General features: G+C 41.1%; 1 protein-coding gene across 4 annotated transcripts in view; it reads left to right on the forward strand.

Moving 5' to 3' along the window:
• P4HA1 (prolyl 4-hydroxylase subunit alpha 1) overlaps positions 1-21,656 on the forward strand; it is a 90,744-nt gene extending 69,088 nt beyond the window's left edge. For 2 of the 4 annotated variants that reach the window (XM_077454397.1, XM_077454398.1), the window contains exons 10-15: positions 6,769-6,868; positions 9,064-9,117; positions 11,955-12,020; positions 15,179-15,247; positions 16,308-16,404; positions 18,097-21,656. In XM_077454397.1, the coding sequence (XP_077310523.1) occupies positions 6,769-6,868; positions 9,064-9,117; positions 11,955-12,020; positions 15,179-15,247; positions 16,308-16,404; positions 18,097-18,167 (457 nt within the window). In that variant the 3' untranslated portion in view covers positions 18,168-21,656. Of the gene's footprint in view, positions 1-6,768; positions 6,869-9,063; positions 9,118-9,181; positions 9,512-11,954; positions 12,021-15,178; positions 15,248-16,307; positions 16,405-18,096 lie in introns of those variants that run through there. The other 2 variants (XM_077454400.1, XM_077454399.1) reach the window with 2 other exon arrangements.
• The last annotated feature ends 1,573 nt before the right edge of the window (positions 21,657-23,229 follow it).

Raw genomic sequence — 23,229 nt, forward strand, 5'->3', positions numbered from 1 at the left:
TTGCTAAAAATCTTCCTTGCTGTGCCGCCTCCACAGCTGCTGGGTACTGTACTGAGCGTCTTTCTTCCAGTGCTGTGTGTTAATGGCAGCATCTGATGCTGAGAATAGTGGCTCCACTCACCCTCACCCTCACCCTTCTGCCCTCTCCAACGATACAGAACTCCTGCTATTTATGTCCCATAATGCATCAGTCTGTGAATGGAAGAAGAGCTATAGAATAGCAGGATCACCCCTGCCTGTGTGATGCATTGTGGGAAAATACTATTGGGGTTCTGTGAAAGTTGGAGAGGGCAGAAGGGGCAGGTGAGTGGCACAACTTTTTTCTCAGTAGTAATGACCGATTATTAACTCGGGTCACTATCTGGCGGCTCTGAGTAGGAAACCTTTTTACCAGAAGCAGCTACCTGCAGGTTGGCATGCATACCATTATAGAGTGGGGTTGATTTACTAAAGAAAAACCTACTGTGCACTTGCTCCGGAGCTTGGTAAATGAGATAAAAACTTCACTTTGCAAATAATACTCAAGTGCAAGGAAAATAAAAAAAACAGCATTTTTGTTTGTACGTGATTGGATGATGGAAACTAGTAGCGCTTCCGCTCAGATCTAGCGCAAATGCACTTCAAAGTGCACTTGCAGTGCACAGTATATCTGCCCATACTGGGCGGGACTGCGAGCCAAGCCAAGCCGAATACACAGAGTCGGCTCGGTCTTTTTCGGCAGCGCTCGCTCCAGAAACAGCAGGGAGGCGGGACTACAAGCGGAGCCGAGCAGACGGCTCTCTTTTTCGGCGCCGCTTGGTCTTTTTCGGCGCCGCTTGGTCTTTTACCCTCACAGACAGTGGGGATCGGCGTATAACACGCACCCACGACTTTCCCCCGATTTTAAGGGGGGAAAAAAGTGCGTGTTATACGCCGATAAATACTAATATATATATATATATATATATATATATATATATATATATATATATATATATATATATATATATATATATATATATATATATATATATATATATATATATACCGGTATATATAACTTCCCTTTCTAGGCCACAGCTGAATTTGCTATGAATTACAGAACCTTTTTTATTTTATTTGTAGGCTACTTTGTCCCACTGTACAGTACGTGGCAAATGTGAGGTGGCTTAAAGCCAATCTACACAGCACTTTCAGCCGGGCTTCCTGGACTCTACTGCTTTTTGCTGGCATTTTAGGAATTCTTGAAAGAGTCAGTGTAAAACTATTATGGAATGTATTTGTGCAGGCTTGTAAAACTACTGGCAGGTCCTCTCTACCAGATGTGGTTGTTGTCTAAAGTTTTCAGATCTAGTCTTGATACTTAATGTGCAAAGATTTATACACATACATGGCATGACATTGCAGAGAATACTTGACTTAAAACCCTATTGCAACAAAGGGAGGTCTCAAACATATAACACCCAGGCAACTTATCGGTTATTTTATTCAAAGCCGGGGCAAAAAAAATGTATACAGTATTGAGTACACCCCTCACATTCTAGTAAATGGCTTATTATCTTTTCATGTGACAACACTGAAGAAATGACACTTTGCTACAATGTAAAGTAGTGAGTGTACAGCTTGTATTACAGTGTATATTTGCTGTCCCTTCAAAATAACTCCACAAATAAACTCAACAAGTCATTAATGTCTAAACCACTGGCAACAAAAGTGAGTACATCCCTAAGTGGAAATGTCCAAATTGAGCCCAAAGTGTCAATATTTTGTGTGGCCACCATTATTTTCCAGCACTGCCTTAACCCTCTTGGGCATGGAGTTCACCAGAGCTTCAGTTTTCCACTGAAGTCCTCTTCCACTCCTCCATGAGGACATCACGGAGCTGGTGGATGTTGGAGACCTTGCGCTCCTCCACCTTTTGTTTGAGGATGCTCAATAGGGTTTAGGTCTAGAGACATGCTTGGCCAGTCCATCACCTTTTACCCTCAGCTTCTTTAGCAAGGCAGTGGTTGTCTTGGAGGTGTATTTGGCGTCGTTATGTTTGAATACTGCTCTGCGGCCCAGTGTCTGAAGGGAGGGATCATCATCTGTTTCAGTATGTCAGAGTACATGTTGGCATTCATGGTTCCCTCGAACTGTAGGCCAACAAGTGCCAGCAGCACTCATGCAGCCACTGGTTGCGGGCTTTCTTGAGCATCATCTTTAGAAGAGACTTCCTTCTGGGATGACAGCCATGCAGACCAATTTGATGCAGTGTGCGGCGTATGGGCTTAGCACTGACAAGCTGACCCCCCACCCCTTTAACAACTACAGCAATGCTGGCAGCACTCGTATGTCTATTTCCCAAAGATAACCTCTGCATAGGACGGTGAGCATGTGCACTGAACTTCTTTGGTCTACCGTGTTGAGGCCTGTTCTGAGTGCAGCCTGTCCTGTTAAACTTCTGTATGGTCTTAGCTAGAGGTCGACCGATATATCGGACGATATTTGGCATTTTTTAATTGGCATCGGCCGATTGTGCTGATAAAAAGGCTGATTATATATTCAGCGTGACTTGCAAAAGACTTCTGTAATAGAAGTGAATGTAAGTTGCCTGAAGTTAATCAGTGGAGTGACTTTCCTCCTCTCTGGGCAGTCTGCCAAGAAAAGAGCAAAGAGATGCAATGTTTCTTCAATGAACTGAACTCCCTGTGTAGGAGATCTCAGTTTAACCATTTAAATACTAAATCTTTTCTGACACTTGTGCTTACAAGGAAAAATGCTGTATTTTCTGCTAGAAAATCACTTGGAACCCCCAAAAATGAGATTATATATATATATATATATATATATATATATATATATATATATATATATATATATATATATATATATATAATTTTTTTAGCAGAGACCCTATGGAATAAAATAGTGGTTGTTGCAATATTTTATGTGACGCGGTATTTGCGCAGAGGTCTTTCAAACGCAATTTTTTGGAAAAAATACACAGATTTAAAATTTATACATACAAGGTTTTTTGTTTAATAAATGTTTAAATGTAAGAAATTTTCCGTATCACTTATTACTGAAAGCTGCGTTGACGGTAAAACGCTGCTAGTTTTTAGCGGCGCTTTACCGTCATTTTGGCGGCGATATTCGGCTGCTAGCGGGGCACTTATAACCCAGCTAGTGGCCGAGGAAGGGGTTAAATGTGCTTGTGAAACGCTGCTGCCAAGTCGCATTGCAGGCGCTTCAGCAGTGGTGCCCATTCATTTCGATGGGCAGGAGTGGTGGAGGAGCGGTATACACCACTCCAAATAAGCTGCTTGCAGGTCTTTTTTTTTTTTTTTTTTTACTTCCTGCCAACGCATCTCCTCATTGTGAAAGCACTCGGGCTTTCACACAGACTGCAGGGGAGACGTTTTGAAGGCAATTTACAGGCACTATTTTTAGGCCAAAAGCGCCTGGAAAAACGCCCCAGTGTGAAAGGTGTCTAACTTAGATTTTATGAGATGAAGGGAAAAAAAAAAGGGGGGGGGGGGGACAATCTGCCTAACATATCGGCCCAAAAAAATCGGCATCATATATCGCCATCGGCCGCCACGATTTCCAAATATCGGCATTGGCCAAAACCCATATCAGTCGACCTCTAATCTTGCAGCTCAGTTTCAGGGTCTTGTCAATCTTATAGCCTAGGCCATCTTTATGTAGAGCAACAATTCTTTTTTTTCAGATCCTATATATTGGGGAGGGAAAATGGCTAATTGAGCCCAATTTGGACATTTTCACTTAAGGGTGTACTGGCTTTTGTTGCCAGTGGTTTAGAAATGAATGGCTTTGTAAATTATTTTAAGGGCACATTTACACTGTTAAACAAGCTGTACACTCACTACTTTACATTGTAGAAAAGTGTCAATTCTCCAGTGTTGTCACATGAAAAGATTATATAAAATATTTACAAAAATGTGAGACTTTTGTGAGATACTGTATATTCTGTGTGTAGTATGAATGTATACATATAGCATTTTATTTTTTTTTCCCCAAGGGGAAATTTAAACCTGAGAATTTAGAATGAGCAGTTCTTATAACTCTCACTGGTTAATACAGGGCTCGACAAAACCCGGGCGCCAGGTCGCATTGGCGACTAGAAATAGCGACCTCGCGCCTGGGGCAGCACAGCTGGGGGTATCCTGTCTCTGTGGACCCCCCCCAGCGTGATCGCGTCGGGCCGCGGCTTTGAGGCCTTCTGCGGTCCTATGATTCCTTATGGAATCTGGCGCCCTCTTGTGGTCGCCGTTGGTATGACAAACCAGCAATGCTAATGAAGCTTCCTCTGAGTGTTTTATATTACCTGCCTCTTCTTCCCTTTATTTAGAACCCCCTAAACATTATATATATTTTTTATTCTAACACCCTAGAGAATAAAATGGTGGTTGTTGCAATACTGTCTGTCACACCGTATTTGTGCAGCGGACTTACAAGCGCACTTTTGTTGGGAAAAATAATTTAGTTAATAAAAAAAATAAGACAACAGTAAAGTTAGCCCAATTATTTTTTATATTGTGAAAGATAATGTTACGCCGAGTAAATTGATACCCAACATGTCACGCTTCAAAATTGCACCCGCTCATGGAATGGCGACAAACTTTTACCCTTTAAAATCTCCATAGGCGACGTTTAAAAAAATTCTACAGGTTGCACGTTTTGAGTTACAGAGGAGGTCTGGGGCTAGAATTATTGCTCTCGCTCTACCGATCACGGCGCTACCTCCTATGTGTGGTTCGAACACCGATTTTATATGCGGGCAGGACAGGGCGCGTTTAAAAATTATTTTTTCTTCTTATTTTAACTTTTTTTTTTTTTTTTTTTTTTTTTTTTTTTTTTTTTTCACTGTTCTTTTAAAAAAAATGTTGTGTCACTTTTATTATTATTACAAGGAATGTAAAAATCCCTTGTAATAGAAAAAGCATGACAGGTCCTCTTAAATATGAGATCTGGGGTCAGAGAGACCTCGGATCTCATATTTACACTAAAATGCAATTGAAAAAAAAATTGTCATTTGAAAAAAAAAAAAAAAATGTCCCTCTAAGAGCTATGGGCAATGACTTGGAGACGGGGGGGGGACGGGGGGGGGCGGCGACAGCGCTGCTATCTTCCCCTCACTCGTCTCCATGTCAGGCCAGGGACAGGTCCGGATCGCCGTCACGGACCTGGCTCCTAACTTTTTAAGCTGGCTCCTAGATTCCAAGCAAATTTGTCAACCCCTGGGTTAATATAAAGGCGTAGAAATTGACCTATCCAAATAATGGCTGGGTGCAGATCCCGGTTGATCTTGGTGTAATATGAAGAGTTAGAACATCGTAACCCAAACTTCTTGGATTTGAATGCATATCTGTCTGACCTCTTATGCCAAGAATGTGGAAGCACTCTACCTGTCCCCTCATATACGATTCCATGGGGGGGTTTAACTCTTATTGCCATGGTACAAAAAAGTGCAATGTTCCATAGAAACTGATTAGCTTTCCATTTTCAGCATTTTGATTTAGTAAATCTTCTGAAGGCAGAGTTGTTAAGGTCACTGTATATTTGCACATTGTTCTTTGCCATTTTACATAAGAAAATATAATAATGAGTTTTCCTAATAGTAAAGCCATACAAGGGGAGAGAGCAATAACCAGTCCAACCCATAGACATCTCTCTTGGATGAAAGGCAGTGACGGCCAATATTTTAGTGTGGTATACAGATGACATTTAGACTAAACATACAATTTTTTTTTTTTTTTTTTTTTTATTCTCCCCCCCCCCCCCTCAGCTTGAGATTCCTCCATCCACGCTATACAGGGTAGATGGACGATTTCTCTGGTGCTGCTATTGTATTCTGAAAGCTGGCACCAGTGGCTGACAGAATACCTAAAACGGTGGCTGAATCTGATTGGAAAACTGTTCTTCTGTATGAATCCTTTTTGATTCAGTTGAAAGACGTTGGGCTGGAGGGTGGTGACAGGGCAGGCCATGTAGTGAATTTGAGATGGTTCCTTAGAAACTAGCTGAAATTTGTATAGAAGAAAATTGAATGCAGTAGACTGTAATTTACTAAATGGTGTGTCCAGTCTTGGAACTCTGTCCTCTATATAGCAGATGTCTTTTCCAGTTTAAATGCTGTTTTTTTTATTTTTTGCTCTGTGTAATCTGGGCACTTCAGCCTGCCGATGGGTTTTTGTTACAGACATTAATCAGAAGAAATAAGCTGCAGTTATCCCCTTTCCAAGATCTGTGTGGCTGCCTGTGAAAAACAGAAGTAATATTGCTTTAAATGCAAGGCTAGCGAGTTCTCAGAGAAGCCCAATTTCTACAATGAACCCCCCAGTGGGCAGATAGAAAGGATGAATGCTGAACAAATAATTCCCATTGACAGCCATCCAGTGTATTTTACATTTGATGTGAAGTGTAGAAGAAAGGGCTTTTTTTTTTCTTCCCCCAACAAGGAAACATTCTGTTCAGCTTTTTGGCTCTTGCTGAAATGCATCCTAATTAGTACTGGCCGAGTAATCATTCTGGGAGATGCAGTTAAGTAAATTAAACGCTGTAGGTTTGTCCCATCAATACTGCATGACCTGCATCAAGGCAAGCTATGCACAGCATGAACAATGAAATCTGGGCGCTCAACGCACATTTTACTTTGTTTAATGGAAGCTGCTCATATGTATGCAGAGGAGCAGCACTAAACCCTCTGGGTAATATTATATAGTGACATGCATTTTAAAAACACTGATTCTAAATATTTTTTTTTTTTTTTTTCCTTCATACTAGTGCTTGGCTGTCTGGTTATGAGCATCCAGTCATTGACAGGATTAACGCAAGGATACAGGAAATAACAGGGCTAGATGTGACCACTGCTGAGGAGCTGCAGGTAAGTGATGACGGTTGGTTAACAGGAAATGGATTGGATTGGACTGTTCTATCACCAACCATGTAAATTTTGTTATTTTTTCAAGAATACAGCTTTATATTAAAGTATAGGCAATTGGGGGGAAAAGTTAAACCCTTTGTCAAGTTTTTATTGCGGTCTGTGTTCCTCCAATATAGGGATTCCCTGCCTTCTGACTATTGTCACCTAGAAAGTTAGAAAGTGAGGGAAAGTTTTTGAGTTGTCCTCACATAAGAGGTAAAGTACAGTTTTTTTTTTTTTTTTTTTTTTTTTTTTTTTTTTTTTTTTTTGCCCCAAATACCCAAACTCCTTCTGTTTTACTGCTGTCATCCGGCTTTCAGTTAGAAGAGTGTCTTAAAAATCTATCAGGTTGGCAAAGTCATGAAAACAAACGGTAAAGTAAATCCTTGTCGTCTGCGCTAAACTAAACCCTAGACTCCTCTATATGGTGTGGGGTTGGTCCCCGTCACCCACAAAACATGTGGTAAATCCAAACAGAGCTCCTCTGTTTGATTCCCTTCTGAGTCTCAGGCCAGAGCTCTGCTGTGACCTCTTCCTGCTCATTTAAAAGTCCCACCTGAGCGTGGACTCAAGTGGACCACAACATCTGGACCGGAACCAAGCCTGCCACAAAGGCTGGAAAAACCTGGGCTGGAATCTGGTTCAGTCTCTTACAATAAAACACGTGCGAGGTGAAATATACCGATTATACATTACCTCTCGCATACCGTCTGTAGTTACATTGGATCTCATTATCCCACTTTATGTAGGACGAAGCCACCCTCTCTTGCTTGTTCATGAGATGGATACTTCTTGCACAGTAAAATGCGTCCCTTTGCCATGCACAAAGTGTTTCTGGACAGTTGTGACTTGTGCTTTTAAAAGACGTTTGGGATTAAAATAATAAATTATACTCGCCTAGGTGGATCCGATGCTGCATCTGTCCCCCGCCGACTCTGCAGTTCACTGGGCAATCCAGTGCTTTGCACGGCTGAATCTCCTTCTCTTCCCTCTGCCCTCTGTTCGGGGACTGAGGCAGCAGCAGGAGCCATTGGCTCCTACTGCTTTCTTTCAAATGCTGAGAGGGAGCAGGGCCAAGCCACACGATTGTATCTATGGACACGCACAGCCCAGCGAGTGCCCCCATAACAAGCGGTTTTCTATGGGGGCAGACGCAGAAGAGGAGAGCAGAGAGCGCTAGCGAGGGCCCCAGAAGAGGATGTTCGGGCCTCCCTGTACAATACTGTTGCACAGAGCAGATAAGTATAACTAGTTTGTTATATTAACCTCTTGGAACCCCCCCCCCCCCCATGTACATTTACTGTGAGGTGGCAGCTTCTCTGCACAGAATCGCATACGTTATTCTACACGTCTGGGGCACGCATGCTGCCGGCGACCCGCTCCCACTGCGGATCAGCGGATCCGGCGGACTCTATATCCATCGGGACCCTCCGATCTTTCCCGAAAGACAGAACGGAGAGCTGCCTGATGTTAACCCCTTACCTTTCAGTGTCAATAGTATAGTGACAGGGCTTTTAGCACTGATCACTGTATTAGTGTCACTGGTCCCCAAATAGTGTCAAGTGTCAGTTAAATGTCCTATTTGTCTGCTGCAAGATCTCATTTCCAATATAAGTGGCTGATCGCCACCATTACTAGTAAAAAATAAAATCTGAAAATCCCAGAGTTTGTAGACACTAATTTATTTTATTTTTGTGCAAAAACTAATCAATATAAGCTTTGGATATATTGGGGGGTATTTCTTTTACAAAAAAATATGTAGCAGAATACACATTGGCCTAAATTGATGAAGACCCTTTTGGTTTTTTATTTTTTTATTGGGTATAATTGCTTTTTTCAAAATTGTCAGTCTTTTTTAGATTATAGTGCAAAACCACAGAGGTGATCAAATATTAAATAGTGCAAAACCACAGAGGTGATCAAATATCACCAAAATAAATCTTTGTGGGGGGGGGGGGGGGCGGCATTTTATTTGGGTACAGCGTAGCAAGACTGCGCATTTGTCAGTTGTATCACAATAACTGGCCTGCTCATGAAGAGGGGGGGTAAACCTTCCAGAGCTGAAGTGGTTAAAGGTCGTCTTGTTTGTTGTACAGACTTCCTGTAAGGTTATAGGATCTTCTCTCTCACTCTGCACTATATTCTGCTTCTCATAGGTGGCCAACTATGGTGTTGGAGGGCAGTATGAGCCCCATTTTGATTTTGGAAGGGTAAGTCCCTTTTTCCCAGCGAACAGATGAATACTACCATGCATTGTCTCCTTGTCTCTTTCAGGTGGCAAATTATGGAATGGGCGGACAGTATGAACCTCACTTTGACTTTGCACGGGCAAGTAACACACTGGTCACAGAAAGCAGCCATATCACCTCTGCTTTGCCAGAAACCTGTCCTGGTGCATATGTGCCCTTCCTTTGTAGTGGATTGAAGGCAATGTGCACTAGACTGACTTGGTGGATGTGCTGGTTCCGGGTTTCAGCTATATATGTGTGTCCAACCTTCAATTGCACCAATTGTAACTTAATCTATTTTGTCGAATATCTAAAATCACCATATGAATCTAGATGAGCAACAATACAAATATATTTAAAGTGGAACTCCAGCCAGATATGCACTTGGACGTGTGTGATAGATAGATAGATATATCTATCTATTATTCTCTAATATTATATTCTTAAAATCTGTATATATTTTGAACGTTTAGTTGTCCAAGTTGCCTGTAATCTTTAGGCCACAGACAGCACTAAGGTGACACAATCATTTTGTTTTATGCAACTTCTTGTGTCTCCTGTGTGAATCGTCGCACTGCTGAGATCTACCTTGTTTTAACCTTTCTCCTGCAAGTTGCTCAAGCCTGCAATTGTTCCATACAATATACCATGAACTGCTGAGTGTATAATATCTCACTATTCGGACTAGGGCACATAGTCTAGATATAAATGCTAATCTGAAGAGCAGACATTTATATAGCTTTCAGCAAATTTCTAAGGGTTTGTTTATACATGTCATTTGGTGAAGAGTGATCTGTGGTGGCTCACTTTTCGCAATGCAGATAACCGACATTTAGGAGGCAATGCTACCACGTCCCTAATGCCTGAGTTCTTTATGACCGGCAAACAGACTATTTTGAATGCGAATCCTGCTCCACAACCACAAGAGAAGGGACAAGGACGCCTCTAAATGCAGGCTGTAAAAAGATTTTATTGGGATAAAGGGTATAAAATCCACTCACATGTGTTAGTAAAAGTCCATGTTAGGTGAGAGGCAGCATTTTTGCTGGGTTTTTTCATGGCCACTGGGTCCAGGACCCAGTTGTTCACTATAGATGAACTAGAGGGAGGACTGGAATGCCGGTGAAGTGCAGTGACTAGTACGCTGATGTCTCCGGGCATTTGGAGACTTATTTCTGAGCATGCGCACTGAGAATGGGGGGTTAGGCATGCTCCTTTCTCACGCATTTGGCATGCCCCCATTCGCTTAAATGTGTCATGTTCTGCAGCAGTAATGCCTGACGAACACAACAGGCTGATTGAGGGTGTAATTTTTGATGCAATGCCACAAATGGGAGCAGTCAAAACGCCAACTGCAATTGTAAACTAAGACTAGGAGAGAACCTGTGTTTTGTTCATTCGGGACTAGTGTTTCCCTCCAAATACTCCCTAGTGCCCTGTTTGCCATTCAGCAAGCCTGTCCCTTAAGCAAAGCACAGGTTTACTTGAAAGCCCCCTTCAGCACTACTCTTTGAGCGTTGAATACAGCTCACAAAATGCATGCTAAAGCCTAAAAAGCTTTTTAAGGAAACGGTGAGCATTAGGGTAGCCATCTTTACTTTTAAGCTGGATGCATGAATCCTACAAGTTTTGTGGCTGACTGCAGACAGGTAAGGCGTTTTACTGAATGCACTTAATCAGAGGGCCATTGCATATCATATGTAGCACCTCCTAAGCATTCTTGGTCTATCCAGATTAGTGTTGACAATACACTGATTTACTAAAGGGGATGTGAATGTTCACAGAATAAATGGTTTGAATATTCACTTACCTTCACAATTATCCAGTCTTGTGCAGATGATATACATAACTTGCTCTCCATGTGATTGGATAATTTATGAAAATATTCAAGTTTGTGTATACATTCTCATCTCCTGTAGTTGAGGTATGTTAACACCAGCTGCTGCATTCAAATGCAGCAGCTGGTGTGTGGTTCAGTCCAGTTGCAATCTCGGTGCATCACACTGTTCACTGTACAAACTTTATTGAAATGTCACACAGACATCTCATAAAGTTCAATTGGCCACTGCACTGTGTGAAGCTGTGGATTGCCTCACACCATGTTGCACTGAAAAAAAGTATTGCACGCAGTACTTTTTATCAGCGTACACTGTCGCACACCACTGCAACACTGTGCACAGTACAGATAAGGAGGCAAGGCATATTTTCCCTTCTTATGCTGTGAGACTACACTGAAATAGCCACCCAATGCATTCCCACTGCATCCAGTGTGAATGTGCCCTGAATTGGCTTCATTTTTTAAACTGTGTATGGCTGATTTCACAACGCGTGAGATTATGCAGGGATAATATGACAAGTTATGCTTACAATATTTTAAGATCTAGAAACTTTTGAAAATTTTAATCAATAAATCTTGACCTGTCAGATTTTTTTTTTTTATTTGCCTGGAGCTTCACTTTAACTGGAATGTCACAATTTTTTATCACTCCACGTGAGTTAAACTTTAATAATTCTTCTGGTGGTTTTACAGCATGAAATTTGATTTGTGGGATCAAAACCTGAGTGATGTTTGAAAGTCTTTTTTTTTTTTTTTTGTAAAACCTGATCAGTGATTGATCTATTAATGCTGTGTCTGAGCATGTTTCTGCATTGTTCTAAATTGAATGCCTCCCAATAATTCTGACAATTGTGATTAGCTTTATTAGAATGCCATTAACACATCTGGGCAACCAATTCCCTGTTGAACAGAACAAATAACATTTGGATGTTTTTGCTTTTACAAAGGGTGTCACACTAAACTAACTTTTGGCTTTCCACAGAAAGATGAACCTGATGCTTTTAAAGAGCTTGGTACAGGCAACAGAATTGCTACGTGGTTGTTTTATGTAAGTTAATGCAGACTAAAAGACCATTGTCTTATCTCTGTTCTTATGACTGCTGAAGTGTCTGTAAAGTCAAATTTGGTGCAGGCAAAAATATATTTCATCAGTTCAAAATGGCACCAGTATTGCCACCTCTTTGATCTTTTCTGTAAATCAAGGTTAATATATTTGATGCCACATGTTGAGAAAATGATTAAGGTCTGATTCTCCTTTTCTTAAAGCTGTGGTAGGCCAGCCATACACTGTTCTAGTCAAGATTTGAACCTTTAATGGGTAAGCTGAATGTACTAAGTTTATCGCTTGATCAACTTGGTTACAACCAGCCTGCTGGATTCTCTTGCAAGTTGCAGGAAATAAATTCGCTCTGTGTATCTTGGTTGTCTTTTTTTTTTTTTTTTTTTTGCGGAGATGTTTGTAAAAGGTGCCACTTTACCCAGGCAGGATTTAAAATGAGTCGGCATCTAAACCTTTGAATAGGGAAGGATGAGAACCCTTATCAGATTTTTTTTTTTTTTTCTGCTGTCCACATCCCTGCTGTGAAGATTTCCCCTCTAAGGCTGCTTTCACACTGGGGCGGTATTCAGGCGTTACAGCGCTAAAAATAGCGCCTGTGTAGCGCCTGAAAAAAACCGGGCCCTTTCACTCCAGTGTGAAAGCCGGAGGGCTTTCACACTGGGGCGGTGCGCTGGCAGGACAGTGAAAAAAGTCCTGCTAGCCGCATCTTTGGAGCGGTGTATTCACCGCTCCTACCCATTGAAATCAATGGGACAGCGCGGCAATGCCGCCGGCAAAGCGCCGCTGCAGCGGCGCTTTGCGGGCGGGTTTAACCCTTTTTCGGCCGCTAGCGGGGGTTAAAACCACCCCACTAGCGCCCGCAGACCGCCGCTAAAACGACAGTAAAGCGCCGCTAAAAATAGCGGCACTTTACCGCCGACGCCCGCACCGCCCCAGTGTGAAAGCAGCCTAATTATCCTGCTGATTGTCACCAAGACAAAGTGATGGAAAATCCAAATGGACAACTGTCTTGGACAGGAGTTGCTCTGTTTTTTAGAGAGATTTGCACTTGTACATGTGTTCTCTGTAGGACAGATGGCAAACAGACCTGAAATGGTTAAAAAATAAATAAAACTGCTTCTCTATCCCAAATCTATCTTAAAAAAATAAAATAAAAAATAGTAGTAAACAAGCAAATGCAGACTAATTATATATACACCTGAAAGCAAGATGAAATAGGGTGTGTGAGTGTATGCAAAGCTTCTGAAACTGAAATTAAAAAGTTTGGGTTTAACAAATACATGGTCGACCTCCATGTTGCAGCATTCGTGTGACACTGCAGCTGTCCCATACCAGCTCGAAGACCAAGAACTGATTGATCACATGACTGTTAATCAGCCAGCAGCTCCATCTGCTTGCAGTGGAGAACAATGACTGTCAGTTACTGCACCCCACTCTGCTACTGGAATGAAAGGCTGGGGAGGGGGTGGATGGCCTTGAAAGGCAGAAGCAGCTGTCAGTCAGACAGCTGGATGGATCTCGACAATATTGTCCGAATGCTTCCCAAATTTTTGCAGGTCTACCCCATCACATTATAATGGGCAACAGCTCTTAGCCGACTTTGGGTCACAAAAGTAAATGTGCCCCTGTGACCAAAAAGTAAAGCGTAGCTAAAATAAGTTTGCCTTCGTTTTATAAAAAAGTTATGCATATTTACTTAAAGGAGTTGTAAAGGCAGAAGGTTTTTTTATCTTAATGCATTCTATTTATTAAGATAAAAAAAAGAACTGTGTGCAGCAGACTCCCCAGCACCCCTAAATACTTACCTGAGCCCCATCTTTGTCCAGTGATATCCATGAGTCTCTCGGCCGTCCAAGACGCTCTGATTGGCTGAGACACAGCAGCAGCGCCGTTGGCTCCCGCAGCTCTCAAAGTCAGTAAGCCAATCAGGCGAGAGGGCGGGGCCAAACTGCGGCTCTGCATCTGAATAGACACATGGAGCTGCAGCTTGGCTCGGGTGTCCTGATGGCAAGCTGCTTGCTGTTGGGACACTTGACAGGAGGAAGGGGCCAGGAGTGCAGAAGACGCACCTGAGAAGAGGAGGATCTGGGCTGCCCTGTGCAAATCCACTGCACAGAGCAGGTAAGTATGACATGTTTGTAAAGTCTTTTTTCTTTTTAAAAAAAAAGACTTTACAATCACTTTTAAAGAGGAGCTTCAGTCTGGACAAAAAAAAAAATGTTAGCAGCTACAAATACTATAGCTGCTGACTTTTAATATAAGGAGATTTGCCTGTCCAGGCATCCAGCGATGCCAGCACCAATGTGTAGGCATCAGCATCTTAACTAAGGGAAACCGTCAGTGAAGCCTTCACAGCCGGTTTCCTACTGCGCATGCGCGAGTCATGCTACTCCTTTATGAATTCTGAATCCCTGCGTCTTCTGAGACCTGTGTGTGTGTCCCAGAAGGCAGCGGGAAGGAGGCAGGGCTGGAAATACTCTGAGATTGGTGTGACAATCTTACTCAGAAGTGGGAATGGGTACCTATCAAAACCAGGTATCCCCCCCCCCCAAAGTGCCAAATGTGGCAGGGGAGGGTACAAACAAGCAGAGCTTTCCCTTTTGGATGGAGCTCCACTTTAATAATCTATACACCACAACTGTCTTTAGCCCATGGGACTTTTATCGAGTCACAACACCAAGGTAAACTATATAAATTGCATGAAAAAATACATATACAGTATCTCACAAAAGTGAGTACACCTCACATTTTTTATTTAATTATATCTTTTCATGTGACAACACTGAAGAAATTACACTTTGCTACAATGTTTAAAGTAGTGCGTTTACAGCTTCTATAACAGTGTAAATTTGCTGTCCACTCAAAATAACTCAACACACAGCCAACAATATCTAAATCACGATTTCCACCATTCAGTCTGAATTGACATGGAGCACCCACCCATTAGTTTCCCTGTTGCTGGTTTCTGCAGGGAAATGCACAAACAGGCTGATGGCAGTCTTCAATAGTCCCCTGTTACCTGCAGAAATCACATTTAGAAATCGTACTATTGCTTTGAGAAGACTACATAGAATTTTAACAAGGAATTGGTCAAGCTTATAATTGTATTTATGTTGCTGTGAAAGTGAAAAAGTTAATTCTTGCAGATGAGTGACGTGGAGGCGGGTGGTGCTACAGTTTTCCCAGAAGTAGGAGCAGCAGTTTACCCTAAAAAGGTACAATGCCCTGTTTTTATATAATTTTATAATTCTGTAGAATTGTGCAGTTATGTATTACTTTAACATAGCTACCTAAATTTTATGAGTTTAACTGAAATAAAAACTTTTTTTGTAGAAATTTTCCACGCCAAAAAGCATACCATAACTGGGTACAGCCGGCAATCCCCTATCCATATGTCATCTATATGACTAAATTGAAATATGAAGTATAATTGTTAAAGTAAACCTTTCTTTTGCCTATGTGGTCACTTAGTCCCCCCCCCCCCCCCCCCAACTCCAAGCAATGTGAAATGTCTGGCACTTCTGGGTATGGATGAGCATTTGGCTCATCACCTTGTAAGTGGCCCAACCCTGTCATGGGACAAGGAAGTTAATCTTGCAGCCCTCTAAGTTCAGACTAGTCCTTTGATTTCGGTACCTATTGAAATTATGCATACCTTCAGACTGGATTGATTTGGGCTTTTGAGTAGCAAGACATAAGACATTTAGTATATTTGCTCCTAATCTGATACTTTATGTAAGAAATGATGGGGTAGACCATTGAAAAAGTTTGTTTTGAGGAAAAAATGTGCCAGTTTTTGTTATTTACCTAGAAAAATAGTGATGTAAATAGCAATATTTAATATTACATATTAATTTTGAATATTAAATATATAATATTGGAGGCTAAGGCAACATCGATACTACTTTATATTGGTTAGGATTCATCATATTTATGGTATTGTTCTTTTCACTGTATTCTTAGCCTTTTTAAAGTGTTACTAAACCAGGACCCTGCATTCACCATATCTGGTCTCCCACAGTACACAAAATATGAAAATGCAATTATTTTAGTAAACCTAAACTGCTAAATATCTTTTCTCATCAGCAGTTTTGTGACTTCTGTCCATGTCCTGCTAAGCACTGGTTAAAGCTTGTAGAAGGAATTTTCATTCTCTTACTGCATATACAGACTGATTTTTACTGTTGTGGGTTTAGTAACACTTTAAGGACTATAGTTGAAATCTAGTTCTAAAAATCATTAGCTATAACTGTACATGTTTCAATTTTTCCATAGGGTACTGCGGTGTTCTGGTACAATCTCTTTGAAAGTGGAGAAGGAGATTATAGTACAAGACATGCAGCCTGTCCTGTATTAGTTGGGAATAAATGGGGTGAGTATGAGCATCTTGTCAATGTGCGTTGTCCTGCTTAGCATATTCAGACAAAGATATAATGGTATATGCTCCTCTGTCTGCATTAAATCAATGGTCATAAAGTGGTTTTAGTCTTCACAAATGGGAAGAAACATTTAACACTGCAGTCTTTTTTTTTTTTACTTGCCACAAACTGCAAGGCAAAAGTAGATGGAAAATAAAAAGAAACAGGGCTGGTATTATGATCTTGTATTGGCTACTTCTCTGCCACTTTTGTGGGTGTGGTGGGGTGTGGTTTTTTTTTTTGTTTTCTATATAGCGGTACATAAAGCAGTGATGGCCGATGGCACAAAAGATATTTGAGAGGTTTACGAGAACCAGTCACGACCAGTCATGAAAGAAAGCAGACTACAAAAATTATAGCAAGAACTCCACCAGCTCCTACATTCTCATATAAGCTACGTAATTTATCTTGATGCTTGAATGTAAGCACTTCTGTGTGCAATCACTGTCACCACCACATCCCACTACTCCGTTTTTAGCACTGTGAGACTTTTTGTGTATAAATTTTGATTTATCCCGTAAAGTGGTTGTAAAAGCACAAGGTGTTTGCATAGAATGCATGAAGGTACAAAAAAACTGTTCGCACCAGTCCCCCCTCCCAATACTTACTCGATTCCCTTTTTGATCCAGTGATGTCCATGAGAGCCTTGCCTCTCCAGGGACTCGCACTCCTGATTGGCTATTGGCAGCAGCAGGACCCATTGGCTCCCACTGCTGTCAATCACAGCCAGTGAATCAATCAGGAGACTGATGGGGTTGGACCTTACTGTGTGGATGGACACACTGAGCAGCGGCTCAGGTGCCCCCATAGCTAGCTGCTTGCTTTGGGGGAAACCGACAGGAGGGAGGAACCAGGAGTGCCGGGGTGGGACCTGAGAAGTGGAGGATTTGGGCCACTCTCTGTAAAACCACTGCTCAAAGCAGGTAAGTATAATATGTTTATCTAAATTAAAAAAACAAAAAAAAAGCTTTACAATCACTTTAATACCTTTTACTTGTATGTCTGAGTCTAAGACTTTTGCACAAATATTGGGTATTTGGAGACCACCAGAATGTCTGGCAGTTGTGAATTGTCTTCTTGGCAGTGCATAACAATATTAAATTATAAACAGAAGAAAAGCACAGTTAAAAGGAGAGTAGACTAGGCACGGTTATATGTCTCCGAGCTCCTGAGTGAGCATAACAATGGTTGGTGTATGAATTAAGACAGTTGAAGGGACCTTACCTTTTTAATATGGCACCAACATAAAGCAAAGAAAAGGGGCTAAAATAAATCTTAAGTAAGACTTTAAATTTAACTACGTGGGCAGAGATATTACCTAGCCAGCAGACACAGATATGTACACTCAGATTGTATGAGTTTGCACCACTCTGCAATGCCAGTGCTATCTGCTGGCAAACTGGTTTTGGTAGGTGATTCCAGCTTGGCTACTAGTCCAATCCAATCACCCAAATTCTGTAAGCTAGAGATGTCCACTAAAATCTGAAGGAACCCACTGATGTAATGAACATCATTCAACCCTGCTAGAATCGGTAGGATTGGGCTAGCCCCATAAATACTATATGGGTACCTTTTTTAGAACGAGACATACTGTGAACCAATACTCTACATAAAATGCAGCTAAAACAACATTTTTGTTTTTACAGTATCCAATAAATGGATCCATGAACGGGGTCAAGAGTTCCGAAGGCCGTGTCGCTTATCTGAATTGGCATGATCCACACCTACATTATGTGAAAACACATCTCAGCCACAAAGCTTTACAGACTGTGCTTTGCCCAGTTTGCTAGCAAAGAACTCTAATGCCATAATCCCAGAACACTGGGGAGATTCACTTGTGGAGGACATGATCCAATATTTGTTTTAAATTACTAATACAGGTGAACATCTACACAGTTATAAGTGTGCATTGTTTGAAGCCAATGGATATGCCAAGTCTACAAAGATCTAAAGCAAAGGAGGTCTGTGATGTCTGCCTAACTGTTTATTGCTTTTGAGACATCAAAAGATTTAATTGCCCACCTTTGGTGCAGGGTTCGTGTGTCGCTTTTTGCCTTCTAAGATGTCAGGACTGACACTTTTATTTTTTATTTTTTCCTCACACGGTTTTGGTGACAGTTTTTTTTTTTTTTCCCCTCTTATTTATATAATCCTTTGTTCATTGATCTAATATTTTTAGAAAAAACATTTGCAAGATTTTTGCAAGCATTTCTTTTGCATATGAAATGTTTGGGAGAGTTGTCCCTGATTACCTGAAAAGTGAAATCGGTGATTGCAGTACATAGGAAAATAAATGGGCTTTGGAAACTGCTCAAATTTTTCTATCATAAAATCCTGCTCAGTAAAGCCTGTTCGTCTTAAGGTGGATGCTTAAAACGTATCGCTTAAAATGTGGTAATCTGGAATTGTGCTTCTCTAACAGTCAAACACTGGCTTCAAGAGGGTACGAACTGGGGATCTCAATGGTAGACCTATGCCAGCATAGTGCTCTAGGACCGTGGGAGTCATGTCAGTATCTCCTGTGTATACAATTATTTTGGGACCCTGTGTGTCAGCTTAGCCTTCAATCTGATGTTTGCATGCTTATTGCTTTTCAATATAGTTTTCAGATGTATTCAGATGGCGCCTGTCAGAATATCCCAACTGCAGCTGGTGTTTGACTGAAAATTGATGGCACCAGGGAGAAAACTGTCAGCTAAAGTATGGTGGGAGGGGCCAACAGGAAAACTTTAGCCGGTTCATTGGGAACTGCCTGAAACTCAGTGTATGGCTGGCATTTGTGAATTTAGGCTTGGGTCAGGTGTCTACAAAGTGAAGTGTAGTATGATGTTCTGATTCATTGAGGTTATCAACTGGCCCTACTACTTCCATGGGCTCTTGGGAACTTTCTGAAAATCAACATCTGTATTATTTTGTATATATTTTTAAAGATGACAAGTTGGCACATTTGAAATTTTGTTAAAGTGACAGCCATAAAGCAGCAGTGCACAACTACATCTGTAACAGCTACTGAGAGATGTCCACCTGAACCCAGCCCTATGTGGTGTACAGAGATGAGCTCTACAGGCAATCTACCCAGTCTGCCTATGTGGTCTTCCACAGTTCCAGTGGCATTTTTTCTTTTCAGCTTTTTTTTAAACATACAGTATATGCCCCTTTAGTAAAGGGCATGAGGTCAGCACACCAGGGGAATAGGCTGGAACATCAGTTGTAGATCAGCATATGTGAGGTCTTTCACGCTGATATAAATGTGAAAGATTTCAGCACCATAGGGGCACTTTGAAAGGTCAACTCCCATCTCTAAATACCAGCATGATGAGCACCAAGCCCTTTAATACTCCTTCTTAGATGCCTTACCTGGTCACATGATACAAGGCTAAATTGGGGGGTGAGGGGAGACCCCCATATCGGTTACAAAATATCATTAATAAAATGAAAAGGAGTTTTGGCAAATCAACTGATATTCAAGAATTTCCACTGGCCATAAATCATCTCAATTCCCTGCTGGTCTGGAATTGGGACGAATTATTCACTCCTGTGTGCAATATTTTAGAAACAAATTAACCAATTCCAGTGTTTTTGGAAAACTAAATGTGCCATGTGTTCAAAAGCCAGCCATACAATCGGTGCATTATGCTCCCCTGCCACAGTCTGTGTCAAATGACGTAGAATGATGTTCCTTTTTTGTGTTTTTATATTAATAAAGCTGCCTCAAGAAGAGAATACCTTGTGAGGGTGGCTGCTGTTATGATGGAATGTTAGTCTCCCCCCTACTTTTGTTTTCTGAATGACAGTTGAGATCTAACTTGTCTATATACTGCGCTATGTAGTGAAAATGCATTCCACTGCCTGTTAAATCTGATGTTAAAAACAATTACTTGTCTGCGATTACCTTTATTGGCAGAAACGCCTCTAAGGTGCTTCTTTGATTACATTTTTCATTGGTACTGGGGCCTGGTTTTCCCTGACCTGATGGCTTTTATAAACAGTCATTCTGCTATCCGGTACGAGAAACCTTACTGTTTAAGTGTGATGGCAGTGGGCAATGCTTAGCGATGAGGCCAGAAATGTATTTCCTGGTAGCAAAGTGAAACTAAGTCAGGCCTATTGCGGTGTTTGATCTTTGGAGAGCTAGGTATAAAGAACCTAAGGGTCGCTAAGTCTTTTGGATTGGGGTAGTAATGATGTGCTTTCGATTTCCCTCCTTACCCCCAATTTAGAAATCTCTGGCTGTGACATTTGGGTCCTGGCATTCTTTTGCCTCCTGTGAGCTATTGTGGCCAAAATTAATAGTCTGCCTCATAGATGTCTGTCCGGGTTTTTGAGACAACAGTTTGCTTGCAATGCATGCCATGGCCTCACCTTTGCACCTAAAATATCAAGAGAAAACTCACCCAAGCGCTACCGCTATAAAATGCCGTTGCTGTGCAGAGTGGTCGGTGCTCTGGCTAATTGAGTTTACAGTGAATCCATAACAAGTACTAGCTGGCAACTCGACAGCTTCTCCATAGAAAACTTTATCATAGCAGTAACATCATCCAAAATGTTGACGTGTTTCGCCCTAAGCCTTCATCATGGCAAGGTTATGCCTGCATTTGCACCTAAAATATCTTTGAATCCAGGGCCCAGTGATAAGTACAATGCATTCGCCACTCTCCTCACAGAAAATGTTTGTACAATACAAAAGTATACCCTGCTTCCTGCTAAGTGTCTAAAATGGCTTTAGTTACCAGCTTTTGTTCTCTACTGTATGACGTCAGTGCCTTAGCTTCCCATGTGTATGGCCATGGAATGGTTGTAAGAGTCCTACATAAAGAAAACCTATATTTTTGTACCCTTGATTCTTCCAAACATGCCCTTTCAAAAGATGTCCTTTTTATCACATTTTGTGCTCCACAAGCTACATAAATCCAGTTGGATAGGTACAATTTATGTTCCTAAAATTCTGTGAAAACTTTTTTTTTTTTTTTTTTTTTTTTTTTTTTGTATTTGAAAATCTATTTTTGTGGCAACAAATGACCTATTTATAACCCTTTTTAGATGACCTTTTTGTATTTTGTCTGAGGGATTTGGGATGTGAAGTGTTCTGTATTTAGACAATGGTGTAAGAACAGTTTGATGGAGTTGTCTTTCTGTTCAGATGGCAATCTTTGTATTGACATGCACTGCATCCTGCCCCTAATTACATTTCTATGAAAAATCAAAATGTGTCTTGTGTGGTGTTTTTTTTTATTTTTTTATTTTTTTTAAATGTCACGTTTCCGAATGAAGATGTTATACACTCAGTTTTTATTTATAATTATTTATTTATAAAGTAGTGAATGTGAATTTCACCAAACATTCACTGGTGAAGAATAAAATCACATGAACCTGGAAGATACTGCGCAAGAGAATGTTGGCTAACTGTCAGATTCACTGCTTTGTAAATATGCCTCATATGTATAACTGCACCCACATTTTGTTTAAAATGTCAGTTTATTGATAGTGTATCACAAATTTAAGTTTTTAAATCTTACAGTGCCTTTAAAAAAAGTATTCATACCCCTTTAAATTTTCCACATTTTGTCATGTTGCAGCCAAAAATGAAAATGTATTTTATGTGATCGATCAACACAAAGTGGCACATAATTATGAAGTGGAAGGAAAATTTATATATGGTTTTTAAAATTGTTTTACAAATATCTGAAAAGTGTGACATGCATTTGTATTCAGCCCTGAGTCAATACTTTGTAGAACCACCTTTCACTGCATTTACAGCTGAAAGTCCTTTGGGTATGTCTCTACCAGCTTTGTACATCTAGAGTGAAATTTCCTCCCATTCTTTTTTTGCAAGGCTCGCGCCAAGCTCTGTCAGATTGGATGGAGAGCATCTGTGAACAGCAATTTTCCAGTCTTGCCACAGATTCTGAATTGAATTTACAGTGCCTTGCAAAAGTATTCACCCCCTTTGCTTTTTACCTATTTTGTTACATTACAGCCTTTAGTTTAATGTTTGTTTGTTTTTTATCTGAATTACATGCGATGGATCAAAACACACTAGTCTAGTCTAAGTTGGTGATGTAAAATGTGAAAAATAAATACATAAAACTTTTTCAGGAAAAAAAAAAAACCCTGATAATTGACACGTGCGTATGTATTCACCCCCTTTGTTATGAAGCCCATAAAAAGCTCTGGTGCAACAAATTACCTTCAGAAGTCACATACCGTATTTATCGGGGTATAACAGGCACCCCAAGTTTAGGAGGGCATTTTAAGGAAAAAAGTTTTAGGAGGGAAGTTTAAGGAAAAAAAAAACTTACATTTAAATGCCCGTCAATGCAGCCTTATCAGTGTGCATCTGCAGCCTTGTCCATCATTGCAGAATGATCAGTGTCATTTGCAGCTTGCCCAGCGCTGTTTGCAGCCTTGCAGAGTGTCATTTGCAGCTTGCCAGTGTCATTTCCAGTCTGCCCAGCGCCGTTTGCAGCCTTGCCCATGTTTAAATATCCCGATGCCGAAAAAGACAGAGCCGCCTGCTCGGCTCCGCTCGTAGTCCCGCCTCCCTGCTGTTTCTGGAGCGAGCGCTGCCGAAAAAGACCGAGCCGACTCTACTGTGTATTCGGCTTTGCTTGGTTCGCAGTCCCGCCCAGTATGCAAACCCAAAGCATCACATCACCCAAAGAACATCATCCTTTTTCAGCAGTTGGGACTGGAAAACTGGTCAGAGTCGAGGGAAAGATTGCTGGTGCTAAATACAGGGATATTCTTGAGTAAAACCTATACCACTCTGTGTGATTTGA

Source organism: Lithobates pipiens, unplaced genomic scaffold (genome assembly GCF_037356315.1).
Source record: "Lithobates pipiens isolate NorthernLeopardFrog02 unplaced genomic scaffold, aLitPip1_a1.2 Scaffold_25, whole genome shotgun sequence".
Classification (NCBI taxonomy): Eukaryota; Metazoa; Chordata; class Amphibia; order Anura; family Ranidae; genus Lithobates; species Lithobates pipiens.